This window comes from Mercurialis annua, linkage group LG1-X (assembly GCF_937616625.2).
Source record: "Mercurialis annua linkage group LG1-X, ddMerAnnu1.2, whole genome shotgun sequence".
Taxonomy (NCBI): Eukaryota; Viridiplantae; Streptophyta; class Magnoliopsida; order Malpighiales; family Euphorbiaceae; genus Mercurialis; species Mercurialis annua.
This window is the reverse complement of record NC_065570.1, coordinates 59,889,493-59,916,487: the sequence shown is the minus strand read 5'-3', so window position 1 is coordinate 59,916,487 and position 26,995 is coordinate 59,889,493. Positions and strand designations below refer to the sequence as shown.

Sequence of the window (26,995 nt, the reverse complement as noted above, 5' to 3'; positions counted from 1 at the left end):
TAAGATCAAACACGTGGCTTTGAGCAAAAACACACTTAGATCAGGCATTTTGAACAAAACGCTTTTAAAATATGTGTATTGACTCGTTTGATTTTGACTCATTTGATCTCTTTAACTCCAAATAGACCAATAGTTTGTTACTAGCTCAGCTCAATTTGTCTAATAATTTTTACCACATCAATAAAAGGAGGTAATATGAGTCAAATTAACCAATTTATGGGTATTTTAGTTAAAATCATAAATTTATTATTATTTGATATTTTATGTCAAATTGAGGGGGCAAAATGACCTTTTATTTACCAAATTCGTATAAAATTATGATAATTGCCAGTTAATGTAAAGCGGACAACTCACGAGTATGTTTTTTGATTTTTCTTTTTCAGATGACATAAATAGAAAACAAAAAAAATATTTAAAAATACAAAAAACGCAATCTAAAAAGTCTAAAACCCAGACCTGAAGGTCACCTCTTTGGCCCCTCCATCTTGCTATTTCAATATCTACAGATTTGATCTTTATGGTTGGCTACTACTTTCATCTTACAATTTTAATTTTACCCAATTTCCTTTTCTAGGGTTTCAAATTCTGATCCCATTCTTTTCCCTAATTCACTCCACATTCTTCTCCTTCTCTCTCTCACCAAGGACCCACGTTTCCTTTCCTTTTTCTAAATTTCCCAATCGCAATTTGGCTCCAAAAGGTTTATTATTTGCCTTAATTTTACGTGTCTTGTTATTAATCCTTGTGATTTTTTAGTTCGTGAATAATTCAATTTGATTTTTCATTTTGAATCTTTGATAGGATTAGTTTTAGGGTTTTTCTTGAATCATATAGCACTAAAGAGTTGCTTTCTTTTTCTCTTGTGTTTTATATGCTTTCTGATTGCAGGAGCTGAACTATTTTTTTTAAGACTATGACCAGAATTGATTCAATGTATTGTTAAATCAACTATTTCGAGTATTATTTGGTGTGATGCGGAAGAAGAGGAAAGGAAGTGAAACCGAGGATGTAGAAAATAATCAATTCACACCACCAAGACATGACATTAGATCCCCTAATCTTAGGTCTCATTATTCCTTAGAAGATTACAATAGGCTGAAAAAGAGATGTAAAGAGGACGAAGATGGATGTAACGAACCCGTTAATTCCTTTAAGAGTAGGCTTGCTGGCATTGCCACTGCTCCGCCTTGTGGTGCATCATCTTCCCTGGTGCCACCCGGTAGAGGTCTTAAGAGAAAGATAGGGTGCATAGATGCTGCTACTCAGACAGGTAGAAAAAATAAGTTTGAGGATGACTATGTTAAAGGTGCCACTATTGGGCGCGGTAAATTTGGTTCGGTTTGGTCGTGTAGCTCTAAGACGACTGGAGTTGAATTTGCTTGTAAAACTTTGCGCAAGGGAGAGGAGACGGTTCATAAGGAGGTTGAGATAATGCAGCACTTATCTGGCCATCCTGGGGTTGTGACATTACATGCTGTGTATGAGGAACCTGAGTGCTTTCATCTTGTGATGGAGCTATGCTCCGGAGGACGTCTGATTGACGAGATGATAAAAGAGGTTCAGTACTCGGAACAGCGGGCTGCTAACATATTTAAAGATGTGATGTCAGTTGTCAAGTATTGTCACGATATGGGCGTTGTTCACAGAGATTTGAAGCCTGAGAATATACTACTTATTGATTCAGGGAAGATTAAGCTTGCAGATTTTGGCTTGGCTATGAGAATTTCAAATGGTAAGTCTTCTATAACTGCTTTGAAATTGAATACTGCACTGCCCCTTACTGACATTGCATTAGCAACTAACCTTTGTACTGTTTAAGCACCACCAAAGATTAGATAAGTTGATAGGACATGGTATCTCAAAGACCAATGATGCCATCTTTGGTGTGATCTATCCTCAATAAATTTGTATGTTAAGGTTATCTGAGATAGTATTCAACAATTTTGCCTTCGTATGGAGTTTAATCTTACAAGTGTCTTGTTATTTAGCAGCATTTTGTCTAGCTCCAAATATGTATTTTGCTCTAATTGGTTGAAATAAGAATGTGGTGATGCTAAAAGGTTCTTTCCCTCTTCTTTTTAGCTTCTAGTTTCAGATGTACGATGATGTGCAAAATTTTGAAGTCATTGCCTGATTTCCAATACCATCAAATTGGTTATTATGAGAGATCTCATTTTATGTAGTAATCTTCCGAATGTGAAAAAGATGCAAAGTTGATGAACTATAGAAACTTATCCTTAAATATGTCCAGACATGAGTATCTTCCATTACCTTTCCTGTCAGAAAGTTATTGGGGGTTGAATGTTTTTTCTTTCTTCAATGATTTGGTCTTCGTAAACTTTTGAACATATTTTTTTTATTTATCAGTTCTTTTTCCTTTTGAAACTGATATTTCTCAATATTAAATCCGTAAAAAGATGTTGAAATATATGTCTAGAAACTTCAATTTAATGTTATATTCTGTAATCTTTAGAAACAGATTGTGTGTATTCTCAAAGGTTTATGAATTATTGAAATGCAGGTCAAAGTCTATCTGGTTTAGCTGGAAGTCCAGCATATGTTGCCCCAGAAGTTCTGTCAGAAAATTATTCTGAGAAGGTTGATATATGGAGTGCCGGTGTGCTCCTACATGCACTCCTGGTCGGTACTCTGCCTTTTCAAGGGGACTCCTTAGAATCGGTTTTTGAGGCAATCAAGAATGTAAAGCTTGATTTCCACACAGGAATTTGGGAGTCCGTATCTAAGCCTGCACGCGATCTAGTCTCAAGAATGCTGACAAGGGATGTTACAGCCAGGATAACAGCTGATGAAGTGCTAAGTAAGTTCAACTTTTGCCAATTTAAAAATTTACTTAAGAGCCTGCATATGACAATGGTCGTTTTTTCCTCCCTATCTTTTTCTTAGTTGCCTCGCATATCTTTGATTCAAAGATGATAGCCCGACTGTTTTTCGCATATCATATTCTACGTGTTTGCCAAAACTTAAAAACCATTTATAGTCATTGCTTAATCACCGGCATTATGTATTTGGACTCAATAGTGACTTCTTGATGAATTTGTTTTCTAAATGGATTGTTTTGTAAGCTAGGATACTGATTCGATTTTGATTCAGGGCACCCGTGGATTTTGTTCTACACAGAACGGACATTGAAGACACTTTCCGTTAAGTCAAAACTGAAGAATCAAGTTGGATCAGTACCCGTCCAGTCTGCCAGTGCGCCTACACCAGAGATGACTGTGAACAAATTAGAAAGTGGATCTCTTGCTGAGGATCCAAATAATAATTCATTATCTGACAGTTTGAGCAGCAAGTCAGAGGAGCAAGATGAATGCGGCTTTGTGGATGCACTGGCCGTAGCAATTTCTAACGTGAAGATTTCAGAGCCGAAGAGGAGCAGATTGTGTGGACCTAACCCAATAGAGCAGCAGCACTCATCTAACCTGACCGCTAACAATCTCTGTAGAGCATTCTGATGAACTGACACTACTAAGTACTAACAATAATATATCTTGTTAGACTGTAATCTGAGAATTTGAAGTAACATGCCTGATGTACAGCATTTGTAAATAGACTGTTCAAATTATGATTTTTTATACCTTCTCTTTTTCCATCACTGCATTTGTTTATTTGTTGAATTAGTTTTAGAGATGTGTGAGAATTATTGGAAACTCTGGCCTCGCATGGAGCAAATGGTGTACAAGCTGACACGTAGTGTATGACGGTGGAATTGAAAGTCGTAGACGCCAGTTCTCTTATCAGCTCTCTTACTAAGCATTAGTAATTATTTTCTGGAGTTTTCAAGGTGTTTACTCCGTTAATGCCGGATCTACAAGCTACGGGGGAATAAAATAATGTTCTTTTCAAAAAAATCTAGATAGCTGAATTCAACATGTTAATCCTAATCTCTCGCCCTCCTGACCCAGAAATTCCGCTTGCAGTACCCAGTGTTTTGATAACCGAATCAGTGTCCGAGCCAGTAGTATCGTATTAAAAAATCATAATAAAAAGAAGAAATTAAATCTCGCTTGTATGGTTCATGATCCAACCTCCGGTTCAACTGGTTCCATCACGAATTAAAATCGCCAGCTCAGTTTGGTTTTTCCGTTGCAATTCGGTTGGACTGAATTTCCGATTCTTCAGGTTAGTTTGGACTGGACAACTTTTCGATTCCCAGTTTCAGCTGGTTGAATCGGTCAATATAGTCTGATTCTTTAATCACTGGCAGTACTTGATGAAACTGTGGGAGCAAATGGTCAATTTAATTTAATAAAAATCAAACTAATTGAATTTTTTTTACCAAACCAACTAAATTTTTATTTTTAGTTAAAACTGATTTAACCGAATTAATCAAAATATAATAAAAATATAAAATTGAACCAAGTGAACCAATGGGTTAGTTTTATTTTATAAATCTGATGAAAATATTAAAAAAAGTAATTATAAGTAAAAGAACATAAATATTCAATTAGTTTAATTAACTCAGCAAATTTTTAAAAAATTAACAATAACCAAACTACATTCTTTTATGAGCAAATTACTCTAATACCCCTCACGTTTGTCATAATTCACACTTTACTACCCCTTATTTAAAAATCAAACGATTTGATACCTCAGTTTTGATTTTGTGAACTATAAAGCCCTTTTGTTAAATATAGGTAACGAGTCGTTAATGGTATGAAACATGAGGTACCAAATCGTTTGCAAATCGTTTGAAAATGAGATACCAAATCGTTAATATAATTAAAAGTGAGGTATCAAATCGTTTACATAATTGAAACTGAGGTATCAAATCGTTTGAAAGTAAATATCAAATTATTAACAAAACTAACAGAAGGGTTTTACAGTTTAAAAAATCAAAATTGAGGCACCAAATCTTTTTATTTTAAAAAAAGAGGTATCAAACTATGAGTTATGACAAGTAATGAGGGGTCTTAGAGTAATTTACTCTTCTTTTATTGATGAAACCAAATTAGCCAAAAAAAATTAATCAAACTTAACCAAAATAAAATGGCTAAACCAGTTAATTTGGTTTAGCCGACCTTCAATTATAACTATGTCATCATTTACTGCTAGAATTATTTATATTGATTTTTTTGAGAAATTCTTAGATGAACCTAATTAGCCACGTAGGATTATGAACCATCTATTAAAAAGCATAACGCGTGGCGTAATTAAATGTCATAATCAATCAATAAATAGCATTTAATTCTATTTAAAAGATCACTAATTAATATTATATTTATTGATTGGCTATAATATTTAATTACGCCATGTGTTGTGTTTTTAATGGATAATTCATAATCCTACATGGCGAATTAGGTTCACACAAGTATTTCTCGATTTTCAGGCAATAACTCATAACCAAGTCCATCTCGAGATCAACTAATACTATAAATTAACAACTAAGCTGATACCACTTCACTATCAAGCCTAGCAAAATACATGGATATTGAAAGAAGCGACAAAGCGTTTACCACAAGAAACAGTTCATATCATTATATTTCGATCAAATTCATTATATCCATTCTTCTACTGCTGTTAATCCTCATACTTGTTCAATCTCAATCCCCCCCTTTCTTCAACAAATGGAGATCAGGATTAGCACTTAATGCTACTAACCATCCTCCTGTTACCGATAAAACTGACGTACAGAGACTCATTTCAAATCTTCAAGATTCGGTCACCTTTCTGCCACTTAAGGATCTGAGATTCGCCAAGACAGCTATGGAAGGCAACACCTGGTTTATGAGCTCATTAAACGACACTCGCAACGAAAACGAAGCTGAATATCTCTATTTCCCTTCAGAAATGTCTAAAGGAAGACTACTATGCATAAAAGGAAATAATACAAGAGACGGAACCAAGAATTCATATGCCTTGGCGTGGCCGGAAGCTCTTCCACAATCTGCAAAGTTCATTAATGGCTTAACATTTGTGTCGGATACATATTATGATTATACAAACTTATGGCACGGATTATGTGCAATGGCTCCGTTTGTCGGTTGGTCGATAAAGAATGAGTGCTTAAAGCCGAAAATATGGGTACTGTTCCATTGGGGAGAGCTTCGGTCTAAAATGGGAGTATGGTTAGAGAATCTGATGAGAACTAACTTCGGAGATGTTAAAGTTGACGGACTTGAAGAAGGAGATCAGCCTTACTGCTTCGAAAAGGCGGTGGTCATGAGGCATAATGAAGGAGGTATGTCAAAAGAAAAGAAGCTTCAGGTTCTTGATCTGTTGAGATGTACAGCCAGGAGGTTTTGTGGAATTGACCCTGTAGGTAAAGGGAAAGAAGTTAATGAAAGAGGCGAGCCGATTATAAGGCTAACATTGCTTATGAGAAGAGGTTCCAGATCATTTAAAAATGCAACGGCAGTGATGGATATATTTTCCGGTGAGTGTGCAAAGGTGGAGGGCTGCATATTGAGGGTGGCTCAGTCGGAGGATCTTAGTTTCTGTGACCAGGTTTGGTATATTTGCTATTTTTGACTACCATTGCTTCTCTCATTTACTTCATCTAGTAACATTACTCGGCTTTTTTATTCATGCAAATAGGATATTTCCACATTCTTTCATTACCACCTAAGTTTCCCCCGATTGGGGTATTTGATCGGATACCCACCCGAAAACCGTAGTCATCCCTGGTACAGCCCAACAATCTACCTCTAGCACAAACAATCAGACTAAAATTGATGAAAATAAGGAGTTTACTTGTGTTCTGGTTTCTATTCAGGTTAGAGTATTGACCTATACGGACATCGTTGCATCCCCACATGGTGCTCAGTTGACAAACATGCTGTTCATGGACAGAAACAGCAGTGTGATGGAATTCTTCCCTAAAGGATGGTTAGAGCTTGCAGGAGTAGGTCAATATGCGCATCACTGGATGGCAGACCAATCTGGAATGATCCACCAAGGTACGTGGTGGGAACCATTGGGAGAAAAAGAATGTCCATCTCCTCAACATGATCTGGACTGCTTCAATTTCTACAAAGATGGGAAAATTGGTCATAATCAAACCCATTTCGCAGCATGGGCGCAACATGTTCTCATCCAAGTAAGAGCGCAAAAGCTGGAAGACATCGAGAATTCCATTAACAAGCCACAGCCACACCAAGCAGTCTGTGGGTGCTAGTCATATTTGTCCATTTCTTCACTTCACGAAGCTTATAACACAATGTTGTATTAGTGAAAGTTAGCTGTATGGGATAATAGTGCCTAGTCTATACATCATAACACAAGATCAATCACAGTGATCACCTTTTTGATACATGATTTATAAATTTAGTCTACAGCATATGGATCCTACGAGATAGCTTCCAGTCTATACATGACAATGGGTTCCATAATTATTTATCTTGGTTTCCACCTGATTATCTTCTTGAAACTTTGGACCATAGGTAGACCAAGAAGAAGCAAAATAATGCAAAAAGAACCACATGTACAATATGATTTCCACCATTCTTGATGATGCTCCTATTCAACTTCCTTATGTTGTTCTTCACACCAGCTTGAGCTTTGAGTACGGTCATTTGCTGCAAGTCACATAATCAAACTTTTTGTTAGTCTCAAATTTAACAAAGTGCTACTGACAGATAGTGAACATGTTCAATCCAAAAGTAATATCCTAAAAGCATAAATCACAATTGTGAGCATGATCAAACCAAAAGTAATATCCTGAAAGCATAAATCATGGCGGAACAAAAAAACAGGGAATTTTTTTTAAGTTCTTCTTTACGACAAAATTTACATTACTGCTGAGTTAAAATTCTGAAGTTCAAGCAAAGTGCTCAAATTCCACAGGCAGTCATGTACATACTCATAGAAGCTCAGAGCAATGCGATTTCACCATGCATCACTCATGCAAAAACAATTCCAATTTCAGTAAATAAACACGCAAAAGTGAAAAAGGTATTATGACTGTTATTTCCTATGTTCTTTTCCATATTACTGTTGTTTGTCCGTCTGCTAATCTCAAACATTCACCAGATAAACTTATTGATATAAATGTAAATTACATCTCCTCCCTTTTGCTCAATCTATTTTTCCAGATCATAAAAACTCACTTATTAAGCACTTGATAAGAAAATGATTCATGACTGACAATACACGATAAAGAAAGTTCCAAACATAACTGCAAGTATAGACTGAATCAATTGATGAAACAACTACTCCTATTCCCTCTTTCTACAGGGTAATACTTGACCACCCTTGGAAGCCTATCTAAAATTGCTTGTGACTGCAATTTATTTTTCAGCTAAGCAGTGTTCGAATTCAACTCAACAGTAAAAACAATAAAGCCAACCACAAAAAGAACACTCGAGTTTACAAAATAAAACACATAAATCAGCAAAACACAATGATAAATACAGGTCAAAATAAAAAAAATACCAGTTGATCCAAAAAATCCTTCTGGAACTTTGCTTCTGAACTTATCTCTTCAGCCACCTGCAACATATATACTCAAATACATAAAGCTAAACAAACATACGAAACTTAAAACAAAAACTTTAAACTTTTTCAGGTCAACCATATTAATATCACTAGACAAGCAAATATTAAACTCAAAATGGAAGCAAGAAAAAGCTGAGTAAAATATATAGATAAAAATATAACAAACAATAGTTCGCAAATAACAGAACTCGGTAATCAGGAAAACTTTTAGGACCTATAAATCATGCACATGAATTAAAATCGTGCAAACTTGAGTATATCTTGGCATGATTTTATCTGTTCCAGAATGCCGCAAGATAAAAGAAATTGAGTTCTAGGACTACATAAAGAAGCTGACTAACTACATAGATTTCAAAATGAATTAGATTAATTTTCAATCCAATTAAATGTTCTTGTATTAAGATTTAAAAAATAACTGATTTATCAAGTTACTTCTACTGTTAGTAAAAAATCTCAAATGAAAAATCGAATAATTTTAAAGGAAAAAAAGAAAACTCACATTTCTCAAAAGCTTAACTTGGCTATGGAGACCGGAGATCTCATCATCGAAATCGCCGTGCATCGGATCAATCCTTAATTGTATTTCATCGGAGCTAGCTACCGGTCTCGTGCTCAATCCTTCTCTGCAAAATTATAATTATATAAATCTTAATAATAATTTTGCAATTACAAATATAAAAAGAATCGAAACACATTGATCTTAAACCCTAGAAACTGTTACCTTGATCTATAAGGAGCGGCGCCACCGTAGAAGGAACCACCTCGGCTCGAACTTGCGGCCATGGAAATAGAAAGAATTTTAAGCGCGTAATTCGAAATTGATAAACAGAAAAATTGAAGGAATTTTTTTCTTTAAAATTTACACAGTAAGAATTTCTCCTTCTAATGGTGCTAGAAATTTTTTTCAAATAATTGAGTTTTAGTACAGAAGGCATACAGTCATTGGTTGGCACACGCAATTTCTATGGAAAAAGGGTAATTCATACCCCTAATGTTTGGGATCAGATCAAGTGAGCCCTCAACGTCCGTAAAGGTTCGCTTATGCTTCCAACGTTTGAAAAAAAAGAACAATCAGGCCTCTCAATTTAATATTGTCTCATTGTTTCCGAGACTTTATTAGTGTGATCCTACGTGGCGAAAATAAACATCATTTATACTCTTAAGGTTTGGTCAGGATCAAATGAGCCAATAATGTTTGAAAAGTTTTACTTATACCCTCAATGTCTGAAAAAAATGAGCAGTCATGCCCCCAGTTTAACACTGTCATTGCTTCCTAGACTCCGTTAGTTTGATCCTGCGTGGCAAATTTTTAACATCAAATTTTTGTTCTACAGCGACGGTCTTTCTCTCAGCAACAATAGTTCGTCGTTACAGAGTCATTTCATTATAAGATCGAGCTAAATCAATATACCGTCTTTCTCCAACAATCGAACGGGAAATTCTCTTTATTAATCGATATCTTGTTTGATGAAACTTCAGCGCCAGAGAAAGAGAAAAGAAGTGTTTTGTGAAGTGGGAAGGCGGCGGTGCATGAGATGGAACGAGAAATAGAAAAGGGTACAATCGTTATCCTTTTAGTTTTTGGAGGAATGTGATTATCAAATTGGAACACGTGAAGAAGATGAATAAGGTGACTTTTTATTATTTATATTTCATTATTAATTACGTTTAATCCTCTAATGATAGCGGATTATTACCGATTAATTGTTATACACTGGTTGCATATGGTTCGATTAAATGGAAAACGATAATAATTAGCCATATAGGATCACATTAACGAAGTCTGAAAAGCAATGAGACATTGTTAAACTAGAGGCATGGCTATTCATTTTTTTCAAACGTTGGGGCATAAGTGAATCTTTTCAAATTTTGAGAGCTCATTTGATTTTTGACACAAACCTTAGGGACATAAATAATCTTTTTCCCTTCGCCACGTAGGATCACACTAACAGAGAGGAGGTTTGGTTAAACTTTTCGGTGGACTTTTTAACTTTTACTTTTTAAAAAATTCCAATAAAGTGTTTCGCGAGATTTTTTTAAAAGTTTTTTGGAGCTTTTTGAACCTTTAACAATTGTTGTTGGAAAATCTCCATTTTGGACCTTTTTGCCAATAGTTGATAGTTGTTTCAATATATTTAATTATTTAGATAAAATTATCTCTATTAGAATATATTATTTTTATAATTAATAAAACTATTTAAATTATTTTATTTTATTTAGAATAACTAAAATTTGATAATTTTTAAAATATATCAAAAAAAAAATATAATTAAATTTAAATTAAATGTTGTTTCTTATTAAAAAAATAATTATTAATATTTTTATTAAATATTATATAATATAATATATCTATAATTTAATAAATAAAAATAAAAATCATGCTTTTTATGGACATTTTATATATAAAAAGCAACAACTAATCAAATCTCACCAAACACGTATGGTCTATCAACGATAGAATTACATCCTATTTCGTATTTTTACGTTTCAATAGCACCCTAAATTTAAAAAAATAGATAATTTTATTATTATAAGGATTAAATTTAAAAAACAAAAAAATATAAAGGTCGTTTTATACCTTTTTATACTTGGCTAAATTCAAAAAGGTTTTTAACTTTAAATACATTCAAACAAACCCTCTTCTCCATTAATTTTAAAAAAATATCCCTCAATCTTTTTTCTGGCAACTTTTCCAACATGCTGTCTTCTTCTATCACCGCCGCTTTCTGTCATTGTTTTCCATGGAAGACCAGCAGACGTGATAGTCTTCCATGGACTGGTTTTCCATGGAAGACGAGTATCTCGTCTTCGAAAGAGGGTGGTGACGGAGAGCGGCGGCGGGCTCGTGGAGGTGGTGTCGGAGATGATTAATTTATATTTTTTTATTTTGTGAAGAAGATGGTTTGTATTTATGATTTAAAACATCATATGATATTTAGAATTTTTGAAAAATATGAAGGATTTGTTTTGAACTTTATTCAAATAAAAAGAGTTCAATTTGATGTTTTAGGTGCTATTGAAACGTAAATATATAAAATAGGGTGCAATTGATGAAATTATAAGGTCATGGTGCTATTGAAAAAATAAATAAAGATCGGTAGTTTTTGATGGTATTAGCCTTTTTAAGAAAGCACTTTCAATGACGAAAATATGAAAAAGTATTCTATTGATCAAATAGGAAAATTAAGGATTCTTTCCCTTTATGACTAATAGACCCAAATTGCCAGGTTTTAAACTGTAGGAGTGGAAATAACTCTTCCGGCAAACCTGAGGTGCTCATCGTTGTCTTCTTTCCTAGAAATAAAAGGGAATGTGATTATTACCTTTTGGGGGCTAATCTTTCTTTTCTTACAACTCATGACTACTACAAATGGGTCAAACCGAACGCGTGGTCAAATAGTCTTCACTCAAATACAACGCAGCCTAACATATAATTCAACACTCGCACCAATTAACATGCGGAGAAATAAAACCCAACGCCCGTTTCTAACCGTCAATCACGCTGACTCTCTAGAACCTTTAATCATCTTCAGATCAGATTCCCCACTCCATTCATCACTCTACAACATTTACACACGGTCGTTGGAAAGTTCATAATATATTTGGCAAGTCATTGAGGACCCACCAACCAAAAACAGCCTATAAATATACTCCATATATTTAGCTCCTAAGCAACCGGAAGACCAATAGCAAACCAGATTAAGAGTTTCATCTCATTCCATTTCCATTTCGATTTCGTTTCATTTTTCAAGAAATGGTGAAGGAAACAGAGAATCAGTTAAAGAAACCCAGGTTTTTATGTCTCCATGGATTCAGAACAAGCGGTGAAATTCTCAAGAAACAGATTCATAAATGGCCTGAATCTCTTCTTCAGAAGCTTGATTTAGTGTTTCTTGACGGATCCTACCCGGCTAGTGGAAAATCTGACGTTGAAGGCATTTTTGATCCTCCTTATTACGAGTGGTTCCAGTTCAACAAGGTTTGTGTTTATGCTATATCGTTGTGATTTGAAAAAATAAGTAAATGTTAAAACTGTGGGGGATTTTGTTTATTGTAACAGGAATTTACAGAGTATACGAATTTTGAAGAGTGTCTTGCTTACATAGAAGATTTCATGATTAAAAATGGACCGTTTGATGGTCTCCTGGGTTTCTCTCAGGTCAGTTCTTAGCTGCTTGAGCAATGCTGATTCTGTTTTCTACTTTTAAAAGAAAATTATTGACTAATTTCATGGCACGTGTTTGATTCTTCCAGGGAGCTATCCTATCGGGGGGATTGCCGGGTCTGCAAACCAGTGTATGTTTATTATGCTATGCTAATCTTAATTTTGATTCATTAACTAATCTAGATACAGATGATTAAAAGGTTATGAATTTGAATTTGGAATTTGAATGTTTTTTGAAATTCAATTACAGGGTGTGGCCCTAACCAAGGTACCTAAAATAAAGAATTTAATAATAATTGGAGGGGCTAAGTTTAAAGCACCATCTGTGGCTGAGAAGGCATATAGTTCTCCTATTCAATGTTCATCCCTTCATTTTTTGGGTATGTACAGTATCTCCTACATTTGCATTTACTATGACTTTTATAATGCATTTATTACTAGACCTATAATTGTGCTATGTTTGTACATTTTGCCAATTTTAATAATGTTTTCGGAAAAACCAAACTTTTGATAACCCAACTTTGAGAAATTCTTAGGTAGACTCAGTCCACCACGTCATCCGCGGACTAAACCTATCATATTATGACACGTCATTAAAATAATGGCACTATCGTAATATTGCTATTTAAAAGTGTAAATAAATAATAAACAAAATTACAATAGTGCCACTATTTTAATGACGTGTCATAATGTAATAGGTTAGTTCACGGATGACGTGGTAGACTTAGTCTACCTAAGAATCTCTCACCCAACTTATTACTTAAATTAATATATTAAGCACTTAATTGTTTTAAGTTGGTTTGATAACTTAAAAAAGTTCAACTTAACTTATTCAGTTAAGTCAAAAACCACTTAAAATAATAAGTCAAAAATTTTAATTTATTTTTTTAATAAAAGCATTAAGTTATTAAATATTAGTTTTCTCATTGAATAAACTCTATATCCTTATTATTTGCATTTATTACTCACGAATAAAAATATTTTATCTCACATTTTGTTTTAATATTACAAAGATCAACACTTAAAATTGCAAATTACTATATTTTCACTATAGATATGTTAATTTTAATCTTTACTTTTTTATATAGTTTATGTGTCATTTATTTAATATTTCCGCTCTTAAACATTATTTGAACTTTCGTTTGTAACACACAACATCAAATATCAAATTTAAACGGTTTTAAAGAGTTTTAAAATTTTATTTTAAGGATTATTTTCAAATTAAAAGGGGGCATCATTATAATCTTTAAGGATTAATTATCAACATATCCGATTAAAATGTATAATTTTTATTTATGATATATGTAATATTTATAATGTTTTTTTAAATATTATTTATTTATATTTTAAAAATTTAAATAACATATAATTTATATTTAATAATTTTATTTTAAAAATAGTTAATCTTTAAAGGTTAAAATGTAATAATAATTTTAATAATATTCAGTAATTGCAGACTTGCAGTTATCAAACAGACTTATTTAGTTCAGCACTTAAAAATTTCAGCAATTATTATTTTCAGCACTTAATTTTCAGCACTTAATTTTCAGTTTTATCAAACGCCACCTAAATTTATGAAAAAAAAATTACAATATCCTGACCGAACTAGAATATTTAGCTAATTTCTTTGGCTTCGTTATGTTTGTATAAAAGTTGAGCTGAATTTTTGTTTACTTTTAAACTCAAACTGGTGGAACTAAATTTTTTCTTTTTGTTAGGTTCTATTTTTAGTGTTGTTTGTATTAGAACTGAGCTGAATTCTTTTCCTTTTATAATTATAACAAACCAAAAAATTGAAATTTGTATATAATGTTAAACCAAGTGTATCGGGTTCATTTTCTCTCACAAACACTCCCGCTTTCCAATTATTAAAAAAACATTATCGGTTCAGATCAGTTATTTAGTTTATATTATTTTTTACAGTACACATTGGTCAAGACATGGCATATTCACCAAAAGATTTTATTATATTGTTGTTGCAGGAGAGACGGACTTCTTGAAGCCATTTGGATTGGAGCTCTTGGAATCATACATAGACCCTGTTGTGATTCATCACCCAAAGGGCCATACTATACCGAGACTTGGTAAGGATATATCTTGTTTCAATTCCGTTATGGGCCGGGCTTGGTTGAGCTGGCTAAACTCGATCAAAATCCGTCTCGGCTTAGTTTGGCTTCAAGTCTAATGTTCAAGTTCGCCTTGCATATTAAATTTATACGAGTTTGGATAGGATTTTTTCAGATTTATATTAAATTTTATACATAAAAAATCAAATCTTTTAAAAACTGACCTATTATGGACTTGAGCCAGACTTGATATAAAATTAAGTCTTCAAGCCCGGCTTAAGGCGAATTGGTCTAAGTGAGCCGGACGGATACCTATATTCATGATCAGGTCTACTTTACAGGTGTATCACATGGTGTATTTCCTGGAATTATGCTTCTTAATTAACATATTTATTTGTTTTTGCCATTTATTGGTTCAGATGAAAAAGGCCAGGAGACCATGCTCAGCTTCATTGAAAGGATTGAAGGTGCCCAGAAAGTAAATACTGAAAGTGTTTAGATTAGCCTCATGATAGACATAAGAAATATTTGTAGTGTCATCATCTTACTGATACAAAATCAGTCATAATATTTATCTAATTGGAGAAAATTGTAGCTACTTGTAATCCCATCTATCATTTGATCTTTAAATCAATACTTAATTTCTACTTATACTTTGTAGTACTTTAATTTATCCTTTTTCCCTACGTTATCTATAAACTAATTTTGATGTTTTGAATGGCCAAGGTCATGAACATAATTGAAGTTTTTTTTTTGGACTGACTGAATCATATTCATTTTAACAATATGATGTAAAGTTGATAGTTTAAAAGTTTAGCCAAAAATTCGATAAACCATGATATTAGGTCCGATCCATAAAAAATATATGAACTGACACATCAAATGTTAATCATAAAAAAAAACATTTGCTTGGTCGATAATGCATCTTTCATGGACTAATAGCTAGATAAAAAAACTCAGATCAAATAAGAAAAACGGTCATGACCATGTATAGACATCAGATAGCAAATTATGATTTTTAATTTTTTTCTTCACTTCTCGCTCCTACAACAATTGTTATCTATTTTTGTTACTAATTTTACCCAGAAAGTTTACTTTAAAAATAATAATTACTCAGTAAGTTGATATGCAGAAAATAAATAATCATTTTATTTGATTTACTTAACAATATTCCAGAAAATTATATTATATTTATATTAAATAAAATTTAAATATAATAATATTATCAAAAACTAACTAAAATAATTAACCTTAAAGACGGAATTTTATTTTACATCCATTTAACTAGAAAAGTAGTACTTATCTATATTATTTTGGAAAAAACTATTTTTATAATTAAAAGAAAGTCGGATCTTTAGCTTTCCGGAAAGTAAAATGCAAAAATTAAACAAACAAAAAATAAATATTATTTTTTAGAAAGTTATAATCTCTTACATATTGTTTCGGAGAATATATATATGAATTTTTAAAATAAAATAAAAAAATAAGAGGGTTAAGAACTTTTTTATATTTGGAAAAAATAAAACAAAATACGATTTTCAGAAAAATGTAGTTGAAAATAGAATTTATGAGAGATTTTTAGGTATACTCAGTCTACCACGTCATCTGTGTGCCTATCCCGTAATGACACGTTATTAAAATAGTGGCATTGTCGTAATTTTGTTTACAACTTTTTTACACTTTAAAGTAAGATAGTGTCATTATTTTAATGACGTGTCATAATGTGATAGACTTATTTCATGAACGACGTGGTATACTGAGTTTATTTAAGAATCTCTCTAGAATTTAGTCTCCCAATTTTTTCTTAATACCCCTTAGTTATGAAAGTTGAAAAATGATATTCAACCTTTTAAGATGCATATCTCTTATTTTATTTTATTTTATGATGAGGCAATCCAGACTGAATCCAACCATCTTTTAGCAGCGGACTCCAACTTCCTGAATAAACTCTCTAAGAGGTTAGTCTTGGTATCTCACAATCCAGACTTTTCAATTAATACGCACCTTTACCAACTCATCAACAAATGCTTTTCAAACTTGTGACTTTTTTTGTCCCAAATTTGTTGTCTATACTTAAAATCGAATGAGTTAACCTGTGGTGAATACTCTTATTTAAAATTTTCTTTTTAAACAAAGGTTGAAATTTTTCAGTTTTTATCAATTTATACTGCTCTTGCTTTCGTGTAACATACTACTAATTTTGTCAACTTTTACTACTCTTACTTTTCGTGTAATATGCTAATAGTCTTTTTCAGTTTTTGTCAACTTTTAAAATAGAGATTGAAATTTTCTTTCTAAACATGATGCTATAATCTCAATATCCTAATTACAAGATAATGATGAGTTTAACACGCTCTAAATCCGGCCCGCGCGCGGTCAAGTAGATTGGCCGCAATCTGAGCGGTGCCACACACCCTAACACCGCTGAGGTGATAAAACAAAACAAGAGATGAGACTTATAAAGAAAAAATTGGATCTATTATCAAAGGCAAATGCTTTAAAAATCGCTTATTTCAAGGCGCCTTGATCTTCTAACCTTTTGCATGCTTTTCTTAGTCCTATTTTCTCTTCCTCAATTGAACACTCAAGCCTTCTTGTTGGAGGACAACCTTATATACCAAATCTTATCAACGGGCTTCTTTTAATATTTCTTTCCAACCTTCAATCCAAATAACTTTTTAATATACTTATTTGCAACCAAGCGAAAACATACAACATAAGCTATATACATTTATATCTATACTATATATAAAAGCACGGATCGGGGAGGGGGGACAGACAAATTTACTAAATAATCCTTTTCAGTTTATTACTAAATAAAGATTTTATAGTCATTAACTAATTAGTTATTTAATTAATCACTATTGTAATTAAAGTCCTAATTAGAATATGTAGCTAAATTATCTCCAATTTAATTTTTAGTATGGAAAAAATAACTAAATTATCTCCAAATTAGTAGCAATACCTATCTTTTAGTTCGATTTAACTACAAAATTAAAATATTGTATTTGGTCAATATATTATTATTTAAATTTCTATCTTATTATTTTTAAAGATATTATTAATAAAATTAAGTTAATTATTTAATTATGGTTACTATAAAACCAATAGAAAAGTAAATTCAGTATGGAAAAAAATTTAATAACCGAATATATTATATTTACTTTTACAATTTTTTTTAACTAATTTAATATTAATTATAAATAAAAATTGATATAATTATAATAAATTTACTAATATGTACGTTGACGAGTTACGTTACGAGCCACGTGTATAGCACGTAATGCGAAACTAGTTTGTTAAAAGATTTGGATATTTTTACAAAAAAGTGAAGATAATTTTTGCAAAAAAATATATAAATTTTGATCTAAATACTTGATTTTTGCGACAATCCTATATATGATGTAATATGTTAAAAGATTTTCTCATTTTTCATCATGCTTCATTTCTGTCATATGATTCATTTCACAAAAGCAAACTAAACCAGTCCAACTTCTAACAGAGATTACTACAAAATAATAATAGGCCATCCGCCAGTAAAAGCGTACCGGTCCGCAAATGATTTCGGGCTTTACTGCATTGTCCCAAATATTTAAAGAGGAAATTAGACCATACACTGTTGAACCCCAAAATAATCTCAGTTTTACTGTTCAGCATCTCCGGCTTGAGAAATACGGTCGAAGTTCAGCGTGTTTGAAGTTTACACTTTTTCCTTTTTGATTTTACGGTGGATTTAACAATGGCTATGGATTTTTCTTCTTTCTTCTGATCTTCATCTTCTTCGCGCAGCAGTCTTTCCCTTTAATTTTGCGACTACAACGGCGATGAGTTGCCGATTCATAGGTTGCCGGCGATGGCGGCGGTGATGGGTTGTCGATTTAAATGTCTAAATCTACAACAACAGCTCAATCTTATGAAAATGGAACAATCGTCGATTGATGGGTTGTTAATCGATGGTTGTGGCGGCTGAGGGTTTCCCAGATTTTGTGGATTTGTTGGAATTGATGGGTTGCGGTGGTTTGCTGACAAACGGTGGATCTGATGAATTCAGTGCTGGATTTTTGATTAAAATGGGTAGTTGATAATTTTGGGAGTAAGTGGGCATGCAGTGTACTAACGGTGTATTAGTAGTTTACTAAAAGTTTTATAAATTTATTTTAGCGAAGTAATGAAAAAATAGAACCAGAGATAAAATCTCTTCTCCTCTGTTTAGTTTTTGATTAAAATATCGATATACTAGGCAATTTGACTCTTTTAAATTCATTGTTAAATTAAGGGCATGGTTTATTATGAGTACTCTGTTCTGTGGGTTTAAATTAAGGGCATGGTTTTTTTATAAATAAATAAACTGATAGTAAATTGATAGTAAAACGATAGTAAACTGTTAGTAAACGGTTAATAAATATAACTATACTTTATATTTAATAAATTAGCTATAATGTTTAGTAAAACTAATAAACTGTTAGTAAACGGATGGTAAATTAACTTATTTTTTAGTAAACTGATAGTAAATGATTAATGAATTAACCATACGGTTAAAAAGTAAATTAATAGTAAATTTGATTTTTAAGTAAACTTTTAGTAAACAGTTAGTAAATTGATAGTAAACTTTCTGTTAGTAAACCGATAGGAGATTTACCGTATTTTTATAAATAAAAACCGTTAGTAAACTGTTAGTAAACCGTTAGTAAATTTATTGTTTGTAAACCGGTGGTAAACTGTTAGTAACCCGATAGTAAACTTACTGGGTTTTTAAAATAAGAAACCGTATTTTTCAACTCAAAAAGTGTAATTTCGCAACTTTTAAAAGTCAAACCGTAAAAATCAACCCAAACTGGTCAAACCGTATTTTTGAGAATATTTATACACAGTATGGGTATTTTTGAAAAACTCTCATATTTAAAAATAAAATAAAAAAACAGAAATGTGCTAGAAAAAAAAACAAAAAAAAATCTTGTTGAGGATGATATTGATGCGCAAGGCGCGAGCTATGTCATCACTGTCATGTTTATTTCTCGCCCAATCACTCCCACTTGCTCTCACCAGTCCTCGTAACACCACCACTCGTGCTCCCATTTTCGAATCTTCTCGCAATCTCTCCGCCTCTTTCACTCGAAACACTCCGGTAAGCATATTACATCTCTCCGTTTCAGAAACTACACTGCCGCTTGTTTAATTAAATAACAGTCTTCTTTTTCTGACTTTGTAGGGTAATACTTGTCCAATTTCGCGTTCTGGATTTTCTGGTTCTCAATTTCGTTCAAAATCATCAGCAAGTGGCGTTATGCTAACCAGTCAAAACTCAGAGTCTATAACTTACCTCACGCAGCGTGATGCTGCTGAGATTGACGAGATTCTCATGGGACCACTCGGTTTTAGCGTCGATCAGCTAATGGTTGGCTTTGTTATCTTGATAATAGTTTCGATTATTTTATATCCTTGTTACTCTCTTTTTTAATGTATGTAAAACGATGACTTCTGCAGGAATTAGCTGGTTTAAGCGTCGCTGCTTCCGTAGCAGAGGTATTGTTTTTTTTATTAGATTTTGTATTTTAAATTATCATTTGTAACTAATGAATGAAAAAAAGTGGAGTTCAATTCATGCTTTTATTGGCTGTTGGATTGGGAATTTTGATTTAGGTCTATTATTATTTTTGAAATTGTTTTACATTTTGCAGGTTTACGAACCAAGCGAGTATAATCGAGTACTTTCTATCTGTGGTCCAGGGAACAATGGCGGGGATGGCTTAGTAGCAGCTCGTCATTTGCATCATTTTGGATACAAATCGTTTGTTTGTTATCCTAAGCGTACTTCCAAACCTCTTTATACTGGTTTGGTTACTCAGGTACATATGTTAATGGACTATGGGAAGTCGGTCCTAAGCTTCTTTTAAATATATTTGCAAAGTTCTGATAATGCTATTAATTTGATCGGACTTTTTGCTGATTATGTGGAACTGTTGTTTTTAATAGCTGGAATCACTGTCGATCCCTTTCTTGGCAGTGGAAGATCTACCTTTGGACCTGTCAAACGATTTTGACATTGTATTAGATGCTATGTTTGGATTTTCATTCCATGGTAATCCTTCCTTTCCTTATTTTCCATTCAATCCATTTTTCACATCTCTTCATAAGTTACAAGATTACTCTTCAATTTCCATTGTTGTTCATTATCCAAAGTGTATATAGACTAAAGCCTATAGGAAATGCTTAAGGAATCTCTTGCTGTTTTAATGTTTATTGTCAAGTTGTTCTATAATGGGTTCTTAGACTCTTGTAATATTAATTTGACTTGTGAAATATTACAGCAAAGCTGCCTACTTAAGCAGGCTGTATAATGTTCTTGAGTAACACATGTAATTTATCTAAATGTAAATATTATTTAGTCATGACATTTTCTAACATCTCAGGTGCCCCAAGACCACCTTTTGATGATCTAATTCAAAAGTTGGTTCACGTGCATAAGCTTAATCAAACTCGTGAAAAGTCCTCAGCTATTATCTCTGTAGATATTCCATCTGGCTGGCATGTTGAAGAAGGCGATATCGGTGGTGATGGAATTAGACCTGATATGCTGGTATGCTTTTGGTGGAGCTTAGTTATTCTTTTTCTGAATTGTTAACCTGAAAAAGCTTCGGTTTAGTTCTCAAAATGTTCTTACAATTTTAATCTTTTTGTCCTTCCTTTTAATGCTGCAAACTATCTTGTTATTGCAACTTTAGTATTTTGTAGGTTTCTTTGACTGCCCCAAAGCTGTGTGCAAAGAAATTTTCTGGCACACACCACTTTCTTGGTGGTAGGTTTGTCCCACCACCTATTGTTGAAAAATTTAAGCTGCATCTTCCTCCATATCCCGGCACTTCTATGTGTGTTCGAATTGGAAAGCCTCCACAAATTGATATATCAGCTCTTAGGGAGAATTATATTTCTCCTGAATTTCGTGAGGAGGAGGTGGAGGCTAACCCCATCGATCAGGTTTGTATTATTGCTACTGGCAGTTTTGTATTTTTGATTTTCTTGATGCTTCCTGGTCAACAGCACCACTCTTAATTTTTCATTCTTCACTTGGTCCAAAATCAAGCTACTGTACTGGGGAAGTAAGACTTTGCTCTCTTGCAGTTTCGTAAATGGTTTGATGATGCTGTGGCTGCTGGGTTGAAGGAGCCGAATGCTATGGCCTTGTCAACTGTGGGAAAGAATGGAAAACCGTAAATTCCTCTTCACTTGCTGTTGATTTGTTGGCATTCAATAATTAGTTACATCACATCCTTCCAAATGTTTGGAGGGACACATCGGCATGAATGACTGAAATTTGGAAAGAGGAATGTCCGTTTTTATTATTATATTGGCCTATTAAATGTTTCCCAGTAAAAAGTTGCTACAAAGTGTGAATTTGTGAATGGCGCTTCAGCGCAAGCATTGTTTTAACATCACAACTTTGACTGTGAAGTCATCTCTTCTGCATCATTATTAAAAGTAAATGCGTCATCTGAAGCTTTTATGTTTTCGCATTCTAGATTTGTTTCTTCTAAAATTATAGTTGCACTCTGTAGTAGTTAATTACTGTAAAAGTGAATGTTTTACTTCTTACTAGCTTTTTTATGCTTTATTGATGTTTATGAATGAGAGAGAGACAATTTTCGATATGACATCGGCTGTATTGTTCAAATTATTTGTCATTTCTCAGTCATTTTGATCAATTACCTAGGGGGAATTTCGGAATCGGAATGCTTACTTATACTTTTGATTGTTTGTTTAAGTGTCACATTTGCTTCTTTTGACCTAATAATTTATATCGTCACGTATTTTTATGTTACAGCTCATCAAGGATGGTACTGTTGAAAGGAGTCGATAAGGATGGATTTGTCTGGTTAGTGTTATTCTTCCATTACTATTGGACAGCAATGAGACTAATGTTGGTTTTTTGGAACTATTTTTGGTTTTCAAAATTGATGCCAGTTTTGCATTTATCAGGTACACCAATTATGAGAGCACAAAGGCACGAGAATTATCTGAAAATCCTCAAGCATCGCTTCTTTTCTACTGGGATGGCCTTAATCGGCAGGTATTGCATTTTCATGTTTTTGGGACTGATTAGAGATTCTCTATCCCTTTACTGTAAGCAAGTTAACATCATATGTGGGAAAGGGGTAAATAACTTGTGATTCTGCGGTGGCCAGAAAGGAGCCCGCCTAAAAACATCGGTTAGATTCTTTTTGAGGATCACGGTACAGGATATCAAATGATTGAGCCCCAGAAGTCTTAACTAGTCGATTGTTTATTCTTGTGAAAAGTTGGCATGGGTGGGTGCCACTGCTGGGACCGTGGGGAGGAAGCGCTTATGCACCAAACATGTTCATAGGACAATTCAGGAATCTAAAGCTCATTCCCCAGACAGCCCAGCTGTCACAAGCGACTCATATAATGACCCAAATGCTGCGGAAATGATAAAAGGTTACATTCAAGCCTGGAAAAGAGTAAAAAGGGCTGCTAACTGTTGTATAGTCATGGAAGTGTGATAGAATATTATATGAATGATTTTCTTTTTTCCATTTTCGTCCAACAGTTGGTACATTGTCTGAAGGGAAATTCTATAGTAACTTTGTATTCTCTGTCTATTTTGCCATTAAATGGAAGTGATTATTGTTATTCATTCAATGATGATAAGTGATAAGTGGATGTAAAAAAATAAAGTAATTATTGAAGGCACCTTGTCTGAAATGTTGTAAAATTATACTTTTAGGTAAGAGTGGAAGGATCTGTCCAGAAAGTTTCAGATGAGGAATCTGAAAGTTACTTCCATAGCCGTCCTCGAGGAAGTCAGATTGGAGCAATAGTTAGCAAGCAGGTTGCTTTTACTTCCATTATATTACATTGCAACTAAAAATAAAATTACCTGCTTATGTAGTCCTCACGTTTCATTTCATTGCTTCCTTCAGAGCACTGTAGTTCCTGGAAGGCATGTCCTACACCAGCTATACAAAGAACTAGAGGCAAAGTTCTCCAATATGTAAGCTGTACTTCCCATCTTTCATAAAAGGAATAACTTCTTCTAGTTAGTGTATTATTTTTCAGCAAGCTCTTGTCTGAGCTGTCATGAATTACTTATCAAGAAATGATTGCTTGTGATTTGTTACTTATTGCTTTCTTGGGAGAAAGCTATAGTAAAATCTTACTTCTCTCTCGTGTCCTTTCTTCTGAGTGCAGGAGTTTGATCCCAAAACCTAAACACTGGGGAGGATACAGGCTTACACCGAAAAGTTTTGAATTTTGGCAAGGACAAAAGTCTCGCTTGCATGACAGGTATTCATTTATTTCTCCTACTTATTGTATATTTTCCTGTAATAATTTGATGAAACAACTATCAACTAATTTTGTAACCAACGGCAAAATACATGTTGTAGCCTCCGGAATCTTGATTTACTATACTGTGGGTTCATTAGCTTTAGTACTATATTACAAATTAGAGGTGATTTGGGTCAACCCAAGTGGAACGGATGAGTTCTGTAATATCCTGGTATCTTCTTCTTCATGGATAGTGTGCATGTCATCCATGATAACTTATTTGTTTATAACAAGATTACTGTCTTTGTATGCTTATTTGTTGGTTTCAGTAGTGATACAACAAATGTGGTTGAACGTAAATTGTTGGGTGCATTTGTTGGGTTAAGTTCCACACATTAACTATCCAAGTTGTTTGCAGTAGATGTGAATTTGCTCCAACGGAGCCAGGAATTCAACATAAGAAGGGCAAAATTGCAATATGTAATATATGCAGTAGGCAATCTTACGAATTGGGGGTGGTGGGGGGTGTTAAATTGTAAAATATTAAAAAAATTGGCGCTAATTTTAACAGTTTTGAAAATTTGGAGGGGGTTATGACACTCCCATGCCTCCCCCTTCCCTCCGTCATTGGCTCCAATATCTATTAAAATCATAATTCATCTTACATATCGTTTGTTTCTTTAATTTATTTATGTTTCGAATTTGATCCATAATCTTGTTGAAACAATGGGAAACTCATTTTACCTGCAATTGTGGACAACTCACACGAAAAAAAAAAATCTTAAGCTGCAATACTTTTTTTTTGAAATTGAGACAGGAATAGATATTTACATCCTCGAAGAGTTGTTTCCTCTGAAAATTAGTCATTCTCATTGCCAACATTTTCATGTTCTCTTTGCAGGTTGCAGTACATTCCTGAGGAGATCAATGGAAAACAAGTTTGGAAAATTGTGCGGCTGGCTCCATGACTAGTATTTTCAGCTTCTTCATTGTGAAGTTCATCACTGATGGTATCTCGTTGCCTGCGGCTATAGTTTTGTATTTTGTTTGTTTCATAGTAAGATGCATGTCTAATCTATGGTGCTTTTTCTCTCTCTATATCTTCGAAGTCTTTATTCACTATGTTGGCAGCATTCCTGGAGTTTTTTTTCCATACAAGTAACCAATTGCAACTTTCTGAAGAAGCACACTATTGAATAAGATTGAGAACCTGAAATATATTGGATAAGTCTTAATGAAAGGCTGCACCGAGGGTTGAATCTGCAACTGCAGGTCAATTGGACGACCAGTTATGAGTGATAGCTGGTGCAATGTCAGTGAAAGAATGTAAGATGTCCAAAATACGGGATGGCGCAGCATAGGCTGTTGCTGATGCTCTTAATTATTGTTAGTAAGTCACCAGTTGTAATGATCTTACAAGTGATTGAATAACATGGCTCGCACCACATCACAGGTTCTACTACTGGCACGAAAACTATGTTTCAACTTTCTCATTTTTATTGTGGACAAATATTTCCTTAACATTGCCACATTTAGCATTTTTACTAATGAAGTTCGATGCACAAGATTTACATCACTTATTGTTAAAAAAAGATCTACCCTACTTTGAGCTTCACTTCTGATTATCTAAAGCTTCAATGTCATGCTATATCTTTCTTTTATTTGGCATGAATGTTGGAGATTTTACAGTGTTGCATGAAAAATCTTGTTCAATAAAGTATCTCTAAATACGTACAAGTTTGTTTCTCTGTTAAGGTTACTCCATTCTGTGTCTTGCCAGCAGTTAATAAAAGGTCGAAAAGCCCAAATGCGAGGCAAATTTGCATCTCAAAGTGGTAAGCCTCTTGTTGCTAGATCTTTTACACTTCACTTAATTAAAAGTATGATTCTCATGATTATTTGCCTAAAGTTGTTGTATGTGTTTGTTCATACATGATGATTTTCCTTCTTTATACGGTAGAATGGTAGAAGAAAAAAATTTAGGAGTCCTTTTGCATTTTTTTCAAGTGAGTATAGGCATGTCCTAATGTTTGGAGGTCTTATGAATAATAAATATTATATAGGTTTGATTGGGGGAGGTTAATGTTGATTCAAACCAAACTGGGCTCCACCATGAGAAAAAAATGAGAAGTTTCTTTTCAAGGTTCTTTTGACCAAAGCTAAAGCTGAATTCTGTGACACTACTTTTCTTTTCTGAAAGGCCAATTTATTTTGATGCTAAGGTGACCACCCCACTACTTTGATATCGAAGGGGCGGATGAAACATCAAACGTCTCAGGGTCTTTGAACCTTTATCCTTCTTATTTTTTAGTTGTTGTTGCCATAATGCTTTACACTAAGATCCAAGAACTACAGAGCGGGGAAATCTTTTGATGTTCTATGTGATAAATGATTAGCAGATACTCTCTCTCTTTTTATCTAAAGCTTAGAGCCTGTGTCGTAATACCCCCAAGTGGATACAACTGTTCTATCCAATTCGTGAGTTGTAACCATTGGAATAGGTTAAGGAATCCTCATATAGGCCATTCGAGTCCAAGAGAACATGTTCATCAAAGCAGACCCCATGAACAGCCATTAATGGCGGTTGACAATTAGCGAGTGACCATTTATATGTGGCCACGTCCAGGGCTTTTTGATAAAAAAGTGCTTTGTTCGCTAAGGATGCATTGTCTTTAGGCATATGATTATACCCCTAAAAACATCACTCTCAAGGGAATTCCTTGGGGCATAAAGTTGGAAATTAAATTTTAAATTTCTCCATATTGTGTACCCTGTTAGAAACAATGTTGATGATTCTAGGGATAATTGTGGCCAATGCTTTTAAGGATGAATCTCAAAAAGTTATTAGAACAAGCAAATACCTATAACTTTTTTTTTTGAAGATACCTATAACTTCTTGTTTCTATTTGTCACCATTTTCTTTTTGCTTTCTGAGACAACAGAAGTTTAAGCTTCTGTCATCCATAATTGCTGAACTACTTGATCACCAGGTTTTAATAAATTCTTCTTGTTGCAAATCTTGAAA

At 33.5% G+C, this 26,995-nt stretch overlaps 5 protein-coding genes across 7 annotated transcripts; 4 read left to right on the top strand and 1 right to left on the bottom strand.

The window, feature by feature from the left end:
* Positions 1-410: 410 nt before the first annotated feature.
* Positions 411-3,595, top strand: LOC126664376 (serine/threonine-protein kinase PEPKR2). The gene is made up of 4 exons (XM_050356745.1): positions 411-700; positions 889-1,732; positions 2,522-2,818; positions 3,112-3,595. Exons 2-4 carry the CDS (start codon positions 973-975, stop codon positions 3,471-3,473), a joined length of 1,419 nt encoding a protein of 472 aa, XP_050212702.1. The 5' UTR covers positions 411-700; positions 889-972; the 3' UTR covers positions 3,474-3,595.
* Positions 3,596-5,412: 1,817 nt separating this feature from the next.
* LOC126666079 (uncharacterized) lies at positions 5,413-7,270 on the top strand. Its single transcript, XM_050359039.2, has 2 exons — positions 5,413-6,465; positions 6,734-7,270. Exons 1-2 carry the CDS (start codon positions 5,443-5,445, stop codon positions 7,133-7,135), a joined length of 1,425 nt encoding a protein of 474 aa, XP_050214996.1. The 5' UTR covers positions 5,413-5,442; the 3' UTR covers positions 7,136-7,270.
* On the bottom strand, positions 7,234-9,356 carry LOC126666080 (bet1-like protein At4g14600). Its single transcript, XM_050359040.2, has 4 exons — positions 9,176-9,356; positions 8,954-9,077; positions 8,392-8,448; positions 7,234-7,535 (listed from the first exon to the last, which is right to left on the bottom strand). The coding sequence occupies exons 1-4, from the start codon at positions 9,235-9,237 to the stop codon at positions 7,374-7,376; spliced, it is 405 nt and encodes a 134-aa protein (XP_050214997.1). The 5' UTR covers positions 9,238-9,356; the 3' UTR covers positions 7,234-7,373.
* A 2,762-nt stretch (positions 9,357-12,118) lies between these two features.
* On the top strand, positions 12,119-15,336 carry LOC126666385 (uncharacterized). Its single transcript, XM_050359392.2, has 6 exons — positions 12,119-12,433; positions 12,515-12,613; positions 12,709-12,750; positions 12,870-12,999; positions 14,602-14,703; positions 15,105-15,336. Exons 1-6 carry the CDS (start codon positions 12,209-12,211, stop codon positions 15,182-15,184), a joined length of 678 nt encoding a protein of 225 aa, XP_050215349.1. The 5' UTR covers positions 12,119-12,208; the 3' UTR covers positions 15,185-15,336.
* A 4,278-nt stretch (positions 15,337-19,614) lies between these two features.
* LOC126656535 (pyridoxine/pyridoxamine 5'-phosphate oxidase 1, chloroplastic) lies at positions 19,615-25,546 on the top strand. 3 transcript variants are annotated; one of them, XM_050351140.2, is made up of 15 exons: positions 19,615-19,810; positions 19,895-20,080; positions 20,170-20,208; positions 20,364-20,531; positions 20,659-20,764; positions 21,096-21,262; positions 21,418-21,660; positions 21,805-21,893; positions 22,505-22,555; positions 22,660-22,750; positions 23,429-23,533; positions 23,625-23,695; positions 23,893-23,988; positions 24,872-24,980; positions 25,102-25,546. In XM_050351140.2, exons 1-14 carry the CDS (start codon positions 19,649-19,651, stop codon positions 24,936-24,938), a joined length of 1,641 nt encoding a protein of 546 aa, XP_050207097.1. In that variant the 5' UTR covers positions 19,615-19,648; the 3' UTR covers positions 24,939-24,980; positions 25,102-25,546. The 3 variants fall into 3 exon arrangements, with proteins under 3 accessions (XP_050207097.1, XP_050207085.1, XP_050207092.1); XM_050351135.2 differs by having other exon boundaries at positions 19,616-19,810; positions 25,080-25,546; XM_050351128.2 differs by having other exon boundaries at positions 24,872-25,546.
* Positions 25,547-26,995: the final 1,449 nt, after the last annotated feature.

Coding starts and splice junctions, on each gene's coding strand:
- LOC126656535 (XM_050351140.2), top strand. CDS start 19,649: ATGATATTGATGCGCAAGGCGCGAGCTATGTCATCACTGTCATGTTTA. Junction 22,751..23,428: donor GGGATGGCCTTAATCGGCAG/GTATTGCATTTT, acceptor TTATACTTTTAG/GTAAGAGTGGAAGGATCTGT. Junction 23,696..23,892: donor GAGGCAAAGTTCTCCAATAT/GTAAGCTGTACT, acceptor TTCTGAGTGCAG/GAGTTTGATCCCAAAACCTA.
- LOC126666385 (XM_050359392.2), top strand. CDS start 12,209: ATGGTGAAGGAAACAGAGAATCAGTTAAAGAAACCCAGGTTTTTATGT. Junction 12,614..12,708: donor GTCTCCTGGGTTTCTCTCAG/GTCAGTTCTTAG, acceptor TGATTCTTCCAG/GGAGCTATCCTATCGGGGGG. Junction 13,000..14,601: donor TTCATCCCTTCATTTTTTGG/GTATGTACAGTA, acceptor TTGTTGTTGCAG/GAGAGACGGACTTCTTGAAG.
- LOC126664376 (XM_050356745.1), top strand. CDS start 973: ATGCGGAAGAAGAGGAAAGGAAGTGAAACCGAGGATGTAGAAAATAAT. Junction 1,733..2,521: donor GGCTATGAGAATTTCAAATG/GTAAGTCTTCTA, acceptor ATTGAAATGCAG/GTCAAAGTCTATCTGGTTTA. Junction 2,819..3,111: donor AACAGCTGATGAAGTGCTAA/GTAAGTTCAACT, acceptor ATTTTGATTCAG/GGCACCCGTGGATTTTGTTC.
- LOC126666080 (XM_050359040.2), bottom strand. CDS start 9,237: ATGGCCGCAAGTTCGAGCCGAGGTGGTTCCTTCTACGGTGGCGCCGCT. Junction 9,078..9,175: donor GCCGCTCCTTATAGATCAAG/GTAACAGTTTCT, acceptor ATAATTTTGCAG/AGAAGGATTGAGCACGAGAC. Junction 8,449..8,953: donor AAGTTAAGCTTTTGAGAAAT/GTGAGTTTTCTT, acceptor TATATGTTGCAG/GTGGCTGAAGAGATAAGTTC.
- LOC126666079 (XM_050359039.2), top strand. CDS start 5,443: ATGGATATTGAAAGAAGCGACAAAGCGTTTACCACAAGAAACAGTTCA. Junction 6,466..6,733: donor ATCTTAGTTTCTGTGACCAG/GTTTGGTATATT, acceptor GTTTCTATTCAG/GTTAGAGTATTGACCTATAC.